This window comes from Saccostrea cucullata, unplaced genomic scaffold, assembly GCF_032062105.1.
Source record: "Saccostrea cucullata isolate Sc308-1 unplaced genomic scaffold, CSIRO_AGI_Scuc_v1 ctg1603, whole genome shotgun sequence".
Taxonomy (NCBI): domain Eukaryota; kingdom Metazoa; phylum Mollusca; class Bivalvia; order Ostreida; family Ostreidae; genus Saccostrea; species Saccostrea cuccullata.
Genome location: NW_026928907.1, coordinates 162,411 through 180,026, shown reverse-complemented (window position 1 = coordinate 180,026; position 17,616 = coordinate 162,411). Strand labels below are relative to the sequence as shown.

The window sequence follows — 17,616 nt, the reverse complement described above, 5'->3', positions numbered from 1 at the left end:
CTTGTGACCTTTACTGTGACCTATATGCTAAACTTTTTTTTTAACTTTGTTGCCGTCGGGCGCATAGTATTTCACAAACACATCTTGTTTTTCTTTTATTTTTCAAACATTTAACGCCCTCTCTGGCCTCAAACAGCGGACTGTCCTTGTGTACAATTTACAATATTTTCAGAAATCGGTAGCGAGATCCGATTTTTTTTGGTGTGGGATACGAGTAGCGGGTATACATGTATATGAATGGAGGGGAAAAGGGGAGGGGGCTTGATTACGTTTTTTTCTAAATACACGACTCTCCTTCAGTTTAATACTGTGTTGAGAAGGTTGGTTTTTCGTTACTTTTACATATAGATATTTAATAACTCGAATGGCCAACTCGCCTCATGAATCGTACGTAGTTTTTAGCTTACCTGAGCCGAAGGCTCAAGTGAGCTTTTCTAATCACATTTTGTCCGTCGTCCGTCCGTCTAGCTGTCCGTCCGTCTGTCCGTCTGTCTGTCTGTCTGTCCGTCTGTAAACTTTTCACATTTTCGACTTCTTCTCAAGAACCACTGGGCCAATTTTGACCAAACTTAGTACAAAAGGAGATAATCAAGAAATTACAAAAATAGGGTTAACTATAGTTAACTATAGTTTATAGTTTACTATAGCATTAATTTGTTAGGGGTAGCCCTGTATTTAAAATAAAAAGAAAGAAGAAAGGGAAAAAAATATCTTTCGCAGTTTTACTGCAAATACTACGTGTAATATATTATTAGAGTTGGGTATTGCGAGTGAAAACCATATTGCGATATATTGCAATATTTATGTTGAATATTGCAATATATTGCAATATATTGTAGATTAATTATCATAAATAAATTTGTGCAGAAAGTTTAAAATGCTGTCAATTTCAAAGACTATTTGAATTTATCTATAAATATTAAAGGGGGCGGGGGATAAGACATTAATCGCACACAAAATTATAATAACTTTTAATCGAAAACCAGGTAAAAAATTAAAACAAAATGTATTCATTTGATGTATTTTCAAATTGAAAAAAAAAAAAAAGTTTATGCATAGTATATTCTTTATACGTTTTTTTTTTTTTGGGGGGGGGTTGTTTTATTGAAATAGCATAAAATGTAACTAAATGATTAAAACAATACATAATATATATAAATTTTATGTGGTCACAGAATAAAATTAAAGCCAGAAAGAAATTGTGACCTATTTTTGGGCGTTTGGTGTTTTAGTCTGACCCGACCTAATTTCACATTATGACATACGATCAGGAACGGCATTGGCCTGTTTCTATTGTTTTAATATACATGCTACTGGTATAGCATGAAGGTGTTTAAAATGACATGAAACTTGTTAAAAAATAATAAAAAAAACACTGTATCAAGTGAAAACATGGATGGCCATTTACTTGTAATATGTATCTTGAACTTAACATTCATTGTCGATCGTGTAGATTCCATGAGATTTTGAGAACCACAGTACACATGGTAAACACCCTGTAGAAATGTTTTATGTATTTTCCTTTTTAATAATTTTATTTAAAAGTCTTTTTATTAATTATTTTATTTTAAAGTAAGAAATTTAAAATTGACAGTGAATGAAAAGCTTCCCGTCTCTCTCTCTTTTCTCTCTATCTGCCTCTGAAAGCTGACGAAGTATTTTTTTTTTACTAGATTGAAAAGGCCTGGGGAAGTTACAAGTATTATTTCAGCAGTTTCTACAATACAGGAGTTTTTTATATATTTTATAAATATCGTGAAATACCGGTATCTGACTTTCATATCGCGATATATTATCGTGATGGATAATACCGCAATATACCGATATACCGGTAATATTGCACAGCCCTATATATTATACTAAAATAGATTTGAAAATTTCACATTTTCCCCAATTGCAGTATTCTTGAAAGTACCGTATCAATTGTACAATAATGTGTTTAATATTATATATTTTCAAAAGTCCAAATATTTAAAGCAGAGAATGCTATTGATTAAAATATTGTTTTTAAAATAAAGTTTTTAGATTAAAATTAAAACAATTGCTGACGGTTTGTAAACATTCTGAAATAACAAAAAAAAGGTTATCTGCAGTTTAAGAAGTTATAATCCTTCTTTGCCAGGCAGTTGGAGGAGGACACATTTTTTTGAAATCATGAAATGGATGCTAAAATAGAAATGCATTTCATTTTACTCTACTGCATGTCAATCGGAGCCTAACATGTGTATTTCACCTGACCAAATTCTTCTCCAAAACTATTTTCAAATTCATATAATGTGAAAGGAATTCAGTGAACCAGGTAATTTTAGAAAAAAAACTCTCTCCCCTGATTGTCTCAGAGTGGGTTTGTTTTCCCTAATACTTACCAATTTTCTTAATATATTTTATTGAAAATTGAGACAAGTACCTTCTACTTTTCTCTCACGTCTGTTCATGTTTATTTCGCCTTATTTGTAGCTCTTGTGTCGTTATTTTGATTTTTGATAAAATGAATGATCTTATTAACAGAATGAAGGCAAGAATCTTCAAGTAAAAGAGGTTGATATTTGCCCAACCAACAAATCGTCATGGGAGAAGGCATCACGTGACTTAAACTGTACCAATCCAGATAGGTACCAGTGTACTCCTAATGAACAACGATCAGCGTTACTGCAATTCTGTTATGATCAACCAGCTACATCGATTGAGAAAGGTATTGTCTCATCGAATGTCAACAATTTGTTAGTTTGTTTGTTGTTTAACGTCCCTCTCTAGAATGTTACACTCGTACGGAGACCCACCACTTGCCAATGCAAATTTTGTTCTATACTCAGCACATACGGCCATTGAGCAAATGGGAATTTCCGTGCAAGCACCCACTGCCTACTGCGACACGGGATGTCGGTATATACAGTTTCATCCAAAGTACCGGTCTCCACGTCGAACAGTAGGATACAAAGTCATTGATACTATTGCGCGGTGGGGGGTGGGGGTCAAACCGACGCCTTAATCTTCAATGTCCATATTATTTTTTTTTTTAAAGTAACGATTTGTATAATTAACAATATATGTTTCTGGTTATGATTTTTTTTTAAGCTGAGAAATGCAGTAATTTTACTCAGTATTATAATGGACTTCTAATTTTAGGCGGTAAATATGATTTTTCTTCACGTATTGTAACAGGACAGATCTATACATGTTAAAACAGGTTTGTACGAGATTCAAATTTGCATGTTGTCTTTCGATGTCGTTGTCTTTCACAATTTCTTATTATCCAACAGAACAACTTTGCCAAAACGGACTATATATGTTAAGAGCCAATTTTGGCCCCCTAAAAATCAGCATTTTAGAATGACATTCAGATATGTTTAATTGATATTTGTTGTAGAAGAGATTATATAAGATATATTTCCGATATATTTTTCACATTTATATGCTTTCATTGGCTGTAAATGAGGACGGAAATAACACTTTTTTATAAGATTTATATCTAACAAAAAATGCCAAAAATGTCTTTTTCTTGATGTTTTTTCTTATGGGAAACATAGAGCGCATTGTAGAACATGCATAATTTTTCTGTCAGAAATTAGTATTAAATAGATACATCTTTGGTAAAAAATTAAAGTATGTTCTAGTTTGCGCTTAATATTTTTTGGAAGAAAAACTGCTTGAAAATGAGCAGTTTTATACAAAAAATGCTAACATTGCGGGAAAACATGAACTTTGTGATGTCATATTTCTATTCTAACGGCATTTTGATCAAATTGAAAATTAACAATAAAGGTCGCATGTATAGCCGTGCAAAGTAAAGTTAAAACTAAATTAAAAGTAAGATATTCATTTTAGGGGGCCATTTGAGACACTTACCATATATTGCTCTTTTTGACGGGAATTAAGACAAACGACTATTTGGTAGAGAGAATTCATGGAATTAAATTTTTTTTCATATGAAAGAATATAACTCTTTTTTTCAGGAGGGGATAGTTAACAGTTGATGAAGAACAAAATTCTATTTAATTTGTTCAACTCAGAACATTATTTGGCTTCCTCACATAAAACATAATAAGCCATTATCATTGTATTATACTTTTTTATAATGGTTTTTACAGCTGACGGTACGAACAAGTTCTACATTATGAAATTAAATTCCGTGTTTGCTCTGCTCAAATTTTGTATTGCTTTAAGAACTGTTGATCTTGAATTATATTTAAATAATATGGTTTGTTATCTCCATCTGTGTTTCATTCAGATAAAAATAAATACAAAAATATTATATATTTAAAAAAATGGCAAAATAACAAACAGTGATCAATAAAATCTACGAAAAAGTTATACTTTGTAAAAGAAATATATCGTACTTTTTATTTTAAGTCAAATGCTCGACGCTAATGATATTATTAACCCTCGCTGTTGATTCCTGTACATCTGGGTATTTAAACATAAAATTTTTTACTTAACGTAGAACCTACGTCGTATGACATCATAACTAGTGAGTGTGTTTACCCTGTGCTAGATCCATTATGACGTCATAATTAATTCAATGTCACTTTTCCCGTACTTTACAGCTTCAATAGAAATGGTAGAAAATAATGCATTTTTAATTCACAGAATTCAATTTAAAATCATGCCAAAATAATCTTAACTCAGTTTGTATATTTTTTGGTTATAATGCTATGACAATATATTTCTTGAATTAGAGAAACATGTAGATTCCTTTCATTTACTAGATCTTGACCTTAATTAAATTGACAAATCCAAGACTATCTCGTGTAATGAAATGACAATGTACACAACTTACTGTAATAATGTAAATGGTATGTAACTATTTTGAAGGAATGCAAAAATCCTTAAAAAAAATCTTCAGTTGCCAACTAAATAGTGTAATATCTTGATGAAATGTGTCTAAGTCAAAGATGTATGTGTTGTAGATTGTGTATACATTTTGTGATAACTATAATGAAATGATGTGCATTCCTTTTCATAATTATTTGTTACTTATTCATATTCTTGGAGTTTGATTACAATTTTTCTATTAAATATAATCTTTTTAAATTTAAAGTACAATTTTTGATAAACATTTTAATTCTTTAAGTAACCCCAAACAGTCATTTAATAAATCCCATGTAAGTGCAAAAAGGTCAAGAATTTTAGCATCTGTAAATAACCGTTCTCTCATTAGTTAGAAGGGAAAGGTATATATTTTAATCACTTTTTGTAATCATTTGGGTATGTTCTTTATCATATTAAAGATTGAAAACATTGTGACAAAGACTTCTGAAAAATATTTACAAATGTAGGGTGGATATTTGACTGAAAATTAACAGAGTTCATTTGCCTATGGTTTTTAAAATGTGGACTGATCTTTTATGTCAATTGAATAAAAAATAATTTATTCTCAGGAAATATTGTTTAATACTGTTCAATTGATAATCAATAAAAACAAAGATGTTTTAAGAAGTAATTTTGTGATTTTTTTGCCTACTTTGCATGACAAGTACCCCTAAAATGACTGAAATTTTGAACTCGCAATATGTAATTATCATCCCATGTTTGACTGGCTGTACTACATTAAATAACAAGGAAACATATCATGTACTTTCAACTGATTGATAAGCAAGTGTTAATTTATCATTATGAAAAGTTTGAAAATCTTGTGACAAAGACTTCTTCGACATAGGTTCTACCTTAAGGTGATTCGAACGTGACGAAATCAAATCTACCGCGCAACTCGTACTGCTGAAAATAGGCTGATCACTGCTGATGTCGTGATACTCGTTATTACGTCTCATTTATTTATAAGAGTAATTTAATGGACCACAAGCAACGATTTGATAGACAAATAAAGTAATTTTCAATAGAATTCTGATAAAATCATTCAAAATTGGCTTTTCGAATCTTCTTCCGACATTAGGAATTTACGACAATTCCCTGGCCGTTTTCCGCCACCATGTTGACAGAGAGACAGTCTCTTTTATTTTCAAAGAAAAAAAACAACACTTTATTCGGTTGTTTTTGTATCCAAGAAGTGTACCGATCTATGCTGTTTGGTACCTTGCAACAACCGTTCAGGCGATTTTATTTCTAGGTACAACCTGCACGACAAGATCAAGATGTACCCCATGATTTTCAGGTAAATACAACAAAACGTTCCGACCGAGCCTTCTTGTTCACTATGTTTAGTACGTAATGTCTTCTAAGAAGACACAATTTATTTACATCATGATGAAAGGTTAGCTCATCGAGTAAATGCAGAAGTATAATCTGATGTATGTACGCTTTTGTCTCATCTCAAAAATGAAGGGAAAAAAATTCACGTGGCTGCTATGGGCAGTGCATAGAATGAGTCAATGACACCATTGATGCAGTGAGTTCTTATTCTTTTAATACAGATATTTTGTACTTGTCCTTTAAAACAATATTGAATTTATTCACACCAATGAGAAAATAGCAAAACAAGAGGCCCAGGGGCCACAGCGCTCACCTGAGCACATTGGGCTTGAATCTACTCCCCCCCCCCTCCAGGCAATCATCATTTGAACAAACTAGAATCTACACTACTTGAGGATGATTCCATATAAATATCACTAATTATAGCTTTGAAGTACTTGAAAAGAAGATTTTAAAGGTTTCCCTATATATCCCTATGTAAAATTTGGGTCGGCCATTTGGCCCCACCCTTGCCCATGGGGTCATGATTTGAACAAACTTGAATCTGCACATGAGTTTCATCTTTCCTGGCCCAGTGGTTCTGGAGAAGAAGATTTTTAAAGATTTTCCCTATATATTCCTATGTTAAACTTGGGTCGGCCATTTTGGCCCTACCCTTGCCCCGGGGGTCATGATTTGAACAAACTTGAATCTACACTACTTGAGGATGATTCCACATGAGTTACATCTTTCCTGGCCCAGTGGTTCTGGAGAAGAAGATTTTTAAAGATTTTTCTTATATATTCCTATGTTAAACTTGGGTCGGCCATTTTGGCCCCACCCTTGCCCCAGGGGTCATGATTTGAACAAACTTGAATCTACACTACCTGAGGATGCTACCACATGAGTTTCATAATTCCTGGCCCAGCGGTTCTGGAGAAGAAGATTTTTTAAAAATGCCATTAATTTTTAACAAATTCATGATTATCTCCCCTTGGAAAAAGGCGTTGCCCTTCATTTGAACAAACTTGAATCCCCTTCACCCAAGGATACTTTGTGCCAAGTTTGGTTGAAATTGGCCCAGTGGTTCTTGAGAAGAAGATGAAAATGTGAAAAGTTTACGACGACGACGACAACGACGACGACAACGACAACGACAGACGACGGACAAATTTTGATCAGAAAAGCTCACTTGAGCCTTCGGCTCAGGTGAGCTAAAAATCATGCACATTTCATGATTTGTCAGTAGTATAGCCGACATATAGGGGGGGTAAACAATGGGGCCTATTGTTTGGGAGAACAATAGCTGACCTTTCCGTGACCTGTAGCTGACCTCTTTCTTGACCTGATAGTGACCTTAGTAAACAATAGAGCGTAATCCTTCTATTGAAAGTCGAGAGGAGGAAATAGCAATGGGGTAAAGGTGAACGATCTGATCGTGACCTGGAGACATACTTCCTTGACCGTGACGACAATAAATGGAAAGAAGGTTGAAAGCGTTTAGATAACATGCGTTTTTAATGATTTGTTTGTGATCTGGATGCATCTACGTGTCAATAAGGGGGGGGGGGACGGGTGAGAACAATAAGAAAACGTATGTATAGTTGAAAAAAGATACAAGAACTCTAACCACGGAATATTTAATCGTGGGTTAGCGATATCGTTAAAGTGCATCAGTTACGGCAAAACTTGGTGAATGGAACAGGGTTTCTCCCTGGTGTACGGTCTATTGTATGAGACGACAACGTATACGGTGAGAGGCTGAGGACAATAAAGATCTGATGTATGTATTGTATGAGAGGACAACAGGGTGTTATTAAAGGTTCTTAATCATTTGATGTCCACAGGAGTAACATGCATGGAAGAGCAGATCATTAAAATCAGTAACGGGAGAATATATTTACGGAATGGGCATTCCTTCATATAAATCAAAAAGTGGTTTATTCATAAAGAATTGAACATTTAGAGCATCGTTCAGATGTGTAAGAATATCTACTGTCGCGTAAACGGCATACAAAGAGCGGATTAAAATTTTGAAGTACATGTAGGTTTAATGATGCCCTGATTCGGTTCATGGATTACTGTCATAGTTTTCATGCAAGAGGAATCTTCTTACACTGTAAAGCTAGTGATGAGAAAGTGGAGCCAGGACATGAATGATCTCTTAGTGACCTGGAGAGGACATTTTTCATGCCCTAGAATATCTATCTCCTGCAATAAAGCAGAGGCATGGGGAAACGTTTTGTGACCAGGAAAGGATATCTCCCTGTCCTATGGTACGGGCAAGGTGTGAGGCAGTAATTTAGTCAAGGGATTAAAATGTCCAGAGTTTACGCAACGATAAATTCTTCATAAAGTTAGTTTATGGACAGTTGATACCAAAAACAAAAAAATGCATGGTTTGATATATATATTATTATGTGTGTTTTGAAATAAATAGTAAAGTATTTTTATCAAATTTCTAAAATATTAGGAATTTGTTTACCTTCTTCCATACAACTTTTCATCACAGAAAATACCGTTTTTGTAAAAAATTGAATGAAGATATTAAAATATGTGCGATCAAAATTATCATTATAAACATGATTTAAATTGTAATTTTCATGGTTTGTAAAGAAAAACAACAAACAAAATATATCATCTGTCCTTATTCCCACACGAAGATGGGAATAAGCATCTGAAGTAAAAGGGGGTTGGGTGATCTGGGGTCATGGTGTGCAATAAATGAAAAAGTTGCCTTACTATCGTGTGACCTATCAAATTGAAGGTCTCGACGAGTAGAGTTAAGCCCGGGGGTGATCTGGGGTCACTGGGTGCAAAATGAAAATAAGTAGCTTTAAAGTAATCGTATGACCTATCAAATGAATTTGTGGATGAGTAGAATTCAATCCCGGGAGGCATTAAGTCCCAAAATCAAAACTGGTTATGCAGGGTATCGCGTAAAGTATCAAACTGATATTGTCAATGAAAAGAGGTCTATGCACACGACAGCCATTTGATGAAGTGATATGCTCCGCAAATATAATGTATCCGGGGGGAGGGCGCGGCGCGGCAATCTTCTTCGCCGGTGACCTCGAATTACCGGGAACCTAGGATAACGGGAACTGGAATTCCGGAAAACCGTTTTCTCGCAATCTGTAGAGTTCCGGAATCCAGAACTTCCGGAAATGTAATTTCATTTTGAAAAAGATTTGAGGTCTGACAAATTATACACGCATCATAGATAACAAGAAACTCAATCCAGTGTCAGTAACATATTTATTGCAGATTCATGTATATAACTCACTAGATTATTTTTCTATACAATTCTTAGATATTCTACATCATTGTCAAAGGGAAAATGTCCATGTACAGAAGATATTTGTCCATTTGATATACATTCCCATTACCAAGTTTTTTCTGATGAAAAAATCAAGATTCTTATCATCACTCTGAGTCTACAGGTTCATCGACCGATTCTTCATCTGTCTCATCCTTGTAATAATCACCGTCAGCTTCTAGTAACTCCTCGAACTCCGGTTTATATTTCTTGAGAACGCGGGAAATGGCCTTATCTAGATCCATATCCTGTTCTTCCATGAGGTTTGATACTGCCTTCTTGATTTCTCGATGTAGTTTGCTTTTATTCAATTTTGCCCAAATGACCAGGATTCTTTTATATTTCTTCAGCAACAAAGCTCTGTCTTTCGGTAGCATCATCTCGCTAACGTCTTCCCTTGCTTCAGTGACAGAAAGTTTTGAATTTTCCTCCATCAACTGATGGATTTTTTTGTCAAACTGTGATTGGTTTTCATCCCACACTTCGTCAATTAAAGGAGTAAAACCTTCATCGTCATCTTCTTCACTGGAGTCAGTCATTATATCATTGTCATCTGTGTCTTCTTCCATTGGACAGCCGTTTTTGATGTGTCGTTGCAAATCATAGGAACTGGCAAACATAGTTCCGCATTCAACACATGTCGGGTATACATTTTCAGTATTATGTTTTGAAGGCCATGGAAAGGAACGTAGGTCTTGAGATACAGTGGGTTCCTTTGCTGTCGCAGGATTGAATTGAGGATACTCCTGGGTGGATTTCTGGTAGGCCATCTTTTGTATTTGATCCTTGATGCTTGGAACAGTCTCGTCACAGATTTGCTCTGGAGACGTTCTCACTCCTTGATGGTTTTGAATCAAATGACAATTCATGTTCAGTTGTTCTCTTATATATGGTTCAAATACATTCGTCTGAAATCGACTCCATTCAGGAGTGGATTGCTTCAAATCCACAATTAATGATCCATATGGTATGGCAACTGCTTGTTCATATGCATCAAGTAACTTCTTGGCATTGCCAGGATACATCTGCCTTGCCAGGGTTGCAATTTGCTGTCGATCTCTGGGATTTTTAAATAGAACTATGTATTGAGTGTTCAAACTCATTGTTCGATTTTCTTTCCCTTTGTTGAATAAGTTCTGCATGATGCAGATCACACTGAGGTTACGATGGTGTGCACCTTCGGTGAAAATTTCACAAATTTCTCGATCCTGGGTTGCATCCTTCATCATGTCGTCAATAATTAACAATGTTTTGTCACAAGGGTCAATGAATGTATCCGATTTTATATCTTCTGTGATGCCTTGAATAAATGTTATACATGGAATCCGACACTTCAATTCATCGTAAAGGGGCTGCCATCGCTTATAAATCCTTACTATTCTTCCAGGTACAGGACAAATGACTCCTTCAATGTTGAGCAGCATTTCCTTTATCCAGGTTGATTTTCCACACATCGTTGGTCCAGCAACAATCATTGTAAAGGGATGAACAAACTTAAAATGCTCATCATTTGCCATTGATCTTTGATGAAGCGGAGGAGGAGGAATAGTGACAATCTGAGGAGCAGATGTGATACACTGAGGAGGAAGAGTAGGTTGAAGACACTGAGGAGGAGGGGGAGGAAGCTGAAAACACTGAGGAGGAGGAGGAGGAGGAGGAGGAGGAGTGAAATGAGGAGGAGGAGGAGGAGGAGTGAAATCCTGAGGAGGAGGAGGAGGATGAGGAGTTTCGTCTTGCTTGAAATAGGATACACTTGTTGTAGGGTAGGGGTGGCTTCTTCCATGAGCAAGTTGTTCGTGCCTCCTCAAATTATCTTGCCGTGAAAATGTGCACTGACAAACAGTACACGATGTGGAGTGCATGGCGGTCCAGTAAGAAATGAATTGTTTACTTGACCTTACTCTCTTTTATACAAAATTTCGAATGAAAGCGAAATTTGATATTCATCAATCTATTTCCGGAAGTTCTGGATTCCGGAACTCTACAGATTCCGCGAAAACGGTTTTCCGGAATTCCAATTCCCGTTATCCTAGGTTCCCGGTAATCCGAGGTCACCGGCGAAGAAGATTGCCGCGCCGTGCCCTCCCCCCGGATACATTATATTTGCGGAGCATATCACTTCATCAAATGGCTGTCGTGTGCATAGACCTCTTTTCATTGACAATATCAGTTTGATACTTTACGCGATACCCTGCATAACCAGTTTTGATTTTGGGACTTAATGCCTCCCGGGATTGAATTCTACTCATCCACACATTCATTTGATAGGTCATACGATTACTTTAAAGCTACTTATTTTCATTTTGCACCCAGTGACCCCAGATCACCCCCGGGCTTAACTCTACTCGTCGAGACCTTCAATTTGATAGGTCACACGATAGTAAGGCAACTTTTTCATTTATTGCACACCATGACCCCAGATCACCCAACCCCCTTTTACTTCAGATGCTTATTCCCATCTTCGTGTGGGAATAAGGACAGATGATATATTTTGTTTGTTGTTTTTCTTTACAAACCATGAAAATTACAATTTAAATCATGTTTATAATGATAAATTTGATCGCACATATTTTAATATCTTCATTCAATTTTTTACAAAAACGGTATTTTCTGTGATGAAAAGTTGTATGGAAGAAGGTAAACAAATTCCTAATATTTTAGAAATTTGATAAAAATACTTTACTATTTATTTCAAAACACACATAATAATATATATATCAAACCATGCATTTTTTTGTTTTTGGTATCAACTGTCCATAAACTAACTTTATGAAGAATTTATCGTTGCGTAAACTCTGGACATTTTAATCCCTTGACTAAATTACTGCCTCACACCTTGCCCGTACCATAGGACAGGGAGATATCCTTTCCTGGTCACAAAACGTTTCCCCATGCCTCTGCTTTATTGCAGGAGATAGATATTCTAGGGCATGAAAAATGTCCTCTCCAGGTCACTAAGAGATCATTCATGTCCTGGCTCCACTTTCTCATCACTAGCTTTACAGTGTAAGAAGATTCCTCTTGCATGAAAACTATGACAGTAATCCATGAACCGAATCAGGGCATCATTAAACCTACATGTACTTCAAAATTTTAATCCGCTCTTTGTATGCCGTTTACGCGACAGTAGATATTCTTACACATCTGAACGATGCTCTAAATGTTCAATTCTTTATGAATAAACCACTTTTTGATTTATATGAAGGAATGCCCATTCCGTAAATATATTCTCCCGTTACTGATTTTAATGATCTGCTCTTCCATGCATGTTACTCCTGTGGACATCAAATGATTAAGAACCTTTAATAACACCCTGTTGTCCTCTCATACAATACATACATCAGATCTTTATTGTCCTCAGCCTCTCACCGTATACGTTGTCGTCTCATACAATAGACCGTACACCAGGGAGAAACCCTGTTCCATTCACCAAGTTTTGCCGTAACTGATGCACTTTAACGATATCGCTAACCCACGATTAAATATTCCGTGGTTAGAGTTCTTGTATCTTTTTTCAACTATACATACGTTTTCTTATTGTTCTCACCCTTCCCCCCCCCCCTTATTGACACGTAGATGCATCCAGATCACAAACAGATCATTAAAAACGCACGTTATCTTAACGCTCTCAACCTTCTTTCCATTTATTGTCGTCACGGTCAAGGAAGTATGTCTCCAGGTCACGATCAGATCGTTCACCTTTACCCCATTGCTATTTCCTCCTCTCGACTTTCAATAGAAGGATAACGCTCTATTGTTTACTAAGGTCACTATCAGGTCAAGAAAGAGGTCAGCTACAGGTCACGGAAAGGTCAGCTATTGTTCTCCCAAACAATAGGCCCCATTTTTTACCCCCCCCCCCCCCCCTATATGTCGGCTATCTACTTTTGTCATTGAGTGACTGAAAAAATAGCTCCCATGTTTATAATTTTTAGAATATGAGTTGATGTCTTTCCTACAAACTTGATGTAATGACACACAGTGTAAAATAACATGATAAAAAGTCTTTTTGTAAAAAAAAAAAAAGTTGACCAATTATTATATTATATGTATTCTCATTTAATGAAACATTATTGAGGACACTGATTCTAAGTTCTTGTTTACAGCACACATTCATTTATTAGTTTTTGTTCGGAAGTAATTTATTAAAAGGAAGGTCTATAAAATTTTCAGAGAAGTCTATAAAGTTCACATGTAAGTTAAATACTGTCAGATGATATGTTATCTCGATAGGTTTTTAATAACCGCCAAAGGAACAGACTGGAGTTTCCATCAGTAAGCAGTCAAAATGTACAACCTGAGTCAACACTTTGCAGTATAATCCCTTTGATCCAGATGTGCTAAAAAACAACTGTGATGCTGAAACCATCTGGCTGGGTATGAAAAAATTATAATTCTAAATTGATAAACTTTTCAAATTTTAAAAAGTAAACTTGCTAAAATAATTATAGTACATGTCAGACTGATAAAATGTACATATTACTGTATACCGGGAAATTTCGCCCCCTTTTATTGTTGCCCCTTTCACCCTGTCCTCGGTTGGGCGAATTCAAAGAATACAGCACATTTTAACTCCCTGTATCATCTGCAAAATTAATGTAATTCAGAATCCTTTGTATTATCTTTGGGGTAAGTTTAAATTAATGAAAGAGCCATGCCAAATCTAGAAAATGAATGTTAAACTCTTCAATTTGAGATTTTCCCATATGATGTTGCATGGTATTCAAGGTCTGTGACATAAACATAAAATTGAAAAAAAAACTTAATATTTACCTTTTGAGCTTACTGTCAATGTAATGTTGTATTATATGCCCCAAATTCTATGCATTTCATAGGCTAAACACATGTGGAATGTAAATATTATTTTGTAGGTATCATGCTATTTTTATTTCATTGGAACTATTGCTATTCCCGTTCGAGGCGAAATAGGCACGGCTTGGGCACGGCTAAGACACGGGATTCGCACGGGTTTTTTAAAAACCGCACGGGTTCTGCTTGTCCAAGACACGGACACGGCTTCCGTGTCTGAAAGTGAGGAATCCTCACTCACAGAAACTTGTGTGGAGGCACGGAATCCGTGTCCCAGGGAGACGGTTTTTAACTCAGGCTGGTTTTGCTTCAAACTATTTATTTAAATCTCACGGCTTTTTACTGAGCATGCTCAATCATAACTTCCTTTATTTGAATATTAAATTGGAGGGATTCATGGTCATGAGCTAAGTCAATGTGTCTTTTTGCTCTTTTTAAAGGATATTTAACTAATAGATGTCAGTTGGAATTGTATTTATGTCAGTCTGGGATAATTTCTTCACTTTGGAACTAAATGCAGTAAGTGTAATCTAGAATAAATAAGTCAATTTTTCAATTTTCATGATCTTCTTGTATTGTGTTGTTGACAATGAACATGATGAACTAGTTATATTAGGTTTATTTGAGTGACTTTAGTTGGACTTTCACTAATCCTTTATATAGTATATATTTTATGTGACATCACTGTGCTTAGCAGTGAAAGTTTTATTTAAACTAAATTCTTTCTTAGATTGTGCAAACTTAGCTACTAGATTAAATTACAACTGAATATTGTACATTATCATTAAAATCTTAATTAAAACTAGCATGGATTGTAACTGATAAAGTTAATCTTAACAGAAAGTAAATGGACACATTAAAAAGATTTGTAACTTTTGAAATTCTAAAACTAAGCATTAATGTAAAGCAATGTGAAGTTAGTTTGGTATCAGTCACCATTTTGGCATCCAAATGTACATCAGGAGATTCTCTAAAGACCATGATCTAGATCTAAACAAATGCACAGATCCTGTGACTCCTTATATGGTATACGGCACGGCTTTTTTGACACAGGTTTCCAAAAAACCGTGTCTCCATATATGGAAAAGGACACGGGTTTCAGACACGGGTTTACAGAATCCGTGAGTCTATATATGGAAACTAGCACGGCTTTCTGACACGGGTTTTGTAAAACCGTGTGTTCTCATTTAAATAATTCGGCCAATATCCCGTGCCGTGTCCGTGCCTCGACCACTTTTAGGCACGGCTTTCCATACATACTTTACATAGGAGCACGGAATGCTAAAGCACAGGTTTCTGGAGACGGAATCCGTGCCTGAGCCGTGTCTAAGCCGCCCGGACTGTTTCGTGCGGGTTAGAATATCAATAATCAGTCAGTAATAGGTAATTTTATAATAGATGTTACATTATTACATGTATATTCTGTGTCCAGCTGTCAATAAGGCTGTAACTGAAGTAAAGTTTTTTTTTCAGGCTAAGAATCACATCTGTGTTGAATTTGGCCACATGTCAACATACACTCAAGCTGCAATGAAAGACCTAATTGTTCATCAGAATTTTACCAATTGAAAGCCAAAGAAAGTCAAGACTGAAGTTGGAAAAATAAAGGGAAGAAGCATTTGTGTCAGAACCTCCCATAAGATTTAAAGCACTTCTGTATGAACAGACCTGCTGCATACATGTAAATGATATACTTCTTGAGGAACTTTTGTCATACTAAATCCGTCTTTTTTCCATTCAGTGTGCCCATTTATGTTATTTCTAAGTTTAAGCTTGCAAAAGTTAAGCAATGATACATTATACATATATTACATGGCTTCAAGGGCAGCATACCAGAATATTTGCCCCTCGGTGACAGGAAAGCCCTGGAGTGTTATGCCGAAGGCAAAGGGCGACATAACACTCCAGGGCTTTCCTGTCACAGAGGGGCAAATATTCTGGTATTAATGCCCGAGAATTAAGCCATGTAATATATGGTATACTATATAACATTTTTAATCATTGAACCCTAATCGATCATCGAACATATTTATTGAACACTAGGCCTATGTAAACATGTACGTTGAGTATTACGAGGGGCGTTCAATAAATAATGTCATTGGGGCTCAGAAAGAAACAAACGACGCTTTTCAAAGATTTAGTCTTCATGATTTTACTTATTAATCTCTTTTAATTCAAACACATGTCAGTAACATTTTTTATCCAATTTCTGATTGTTTTTAGAACTCATTTTTGGGTATGACCCTTAGTATACTGGAAAATAGCAGATCCAATGATTTCCTGGACTTGTTTTTTCCTTCTGAAAGGTGTTTTTTCAAGTTTGGAATTAGAAACAAGTCAAAAGGGCAAAGATCTGGCAAATATTGTTAATGTGAAAAAAACATTAACTTTCTGTTTATCCCGAAAACCCCTTTACTCCTTAGGGCATTCGGGTTTGAACGCTGTCATGAAGAAATTGAACTAGTGGATTCCTGATTCTGGGTCCTTTCTCTGATAAACCTTTCGAATTCTTTGCAAAAAAAAACTGCTTTCTAGACACCTCCAGATATTAAATTGTCTCCCCGAATACGAATTTGATCAACAATACCACTAATATTTAAGAAAACTGCTTATAAATCTGTCTTTGTGCTCTTGCAAACCTTTGCTCTTGACAGACCATCGCCGTTTTTATCAAGTACATCTTATGTTAAATTTTGTTTTAATGGTTTTAAGCAATAGATTCATGTTCCAATATCTGTTGGAATATAAAACAAACGTGGATTACTACAATTACTGATATTTTAAAATAATTGTTAAGACTTTTGTACACGCTGTCGTTTTCACTCATTTTTAAAAATACACGGTGACCTTAGAGTACCAAGCTTAATTACTGTCAAACGTTTCCTAAAAACAGTGTTGACTACTCCCGATATGCTGTCTATCAAATTTGCTATGTGTCTTAAAGTCAATCATACAACATCAAATATTATTTGTTTAAATTTGCCATACAGTACATAAGTTGTTATAATTTTTGTTGGCAAGGAGGGTTCCCATTTTTTATGCCCATTATATAATTTTTTATCATTGAAATTCACCTGCTCATTTGTCTATAAAACAGGCATCGGTTGCTGTAAATGTCACATATTTCAGTGAATATTTGTTTGGGAGTTTTAACAAGTTTTACAGCAGATTTAATGTAGCTTTTTTTTCACTCTAGTTTAATGATTCTTTACCATTCATTTATAGTGCAGTGTCTCGAATAGCCCTTGTTTCCCAGCTTCTCACGATAAAACTATGTGATGAAAAGTGGTCACATAAACTGTTATAAATTCATTAAAGATTCAATAATGAGAGAAAGTCAAGCTTTATGTCATATGACTACT

The 17,616-nt window shown here is 35.3% G+C and overlaps 1 protein-coding gene and 1 long non-coding RNA gene across 2 annotated transcripts in view; both read left to right on the top strand.

The window, feature by feature from the left end:
* The window catches only part of LOC134279148 (uncharacterized), a 30,003-nt gene that overhangs the window by 4,291 nt on the left and 8,096 nt on the right, over nucleotides 1-17,616 (top strand). Inside the window, exon 2 of the mRNA XM_062761510.1 lies at nucleotides 2,509-2,692. Within this exon, the coding sequence (XP_062617494.1) occupies nucleotides 2,509-2,692 (184 nt within the window). The remainder of the gene's footprint in view (nucleotides 1-2,508; nucleotides 2,693-17,616) is intronic.
* LOC134279147 (uncharacterized) lies at nucleotides 5,870-15,763 on the top strand. Its single transcript, XR_009994577.1, has 3 exons — nucleotides 5,870-6,109; nucleotides 13,679-13,822; nucleotides 15,728-15,763. It is a non-coding gene; the product is annotated as an uncharacterized LOC134279147 (long non-coding RNA).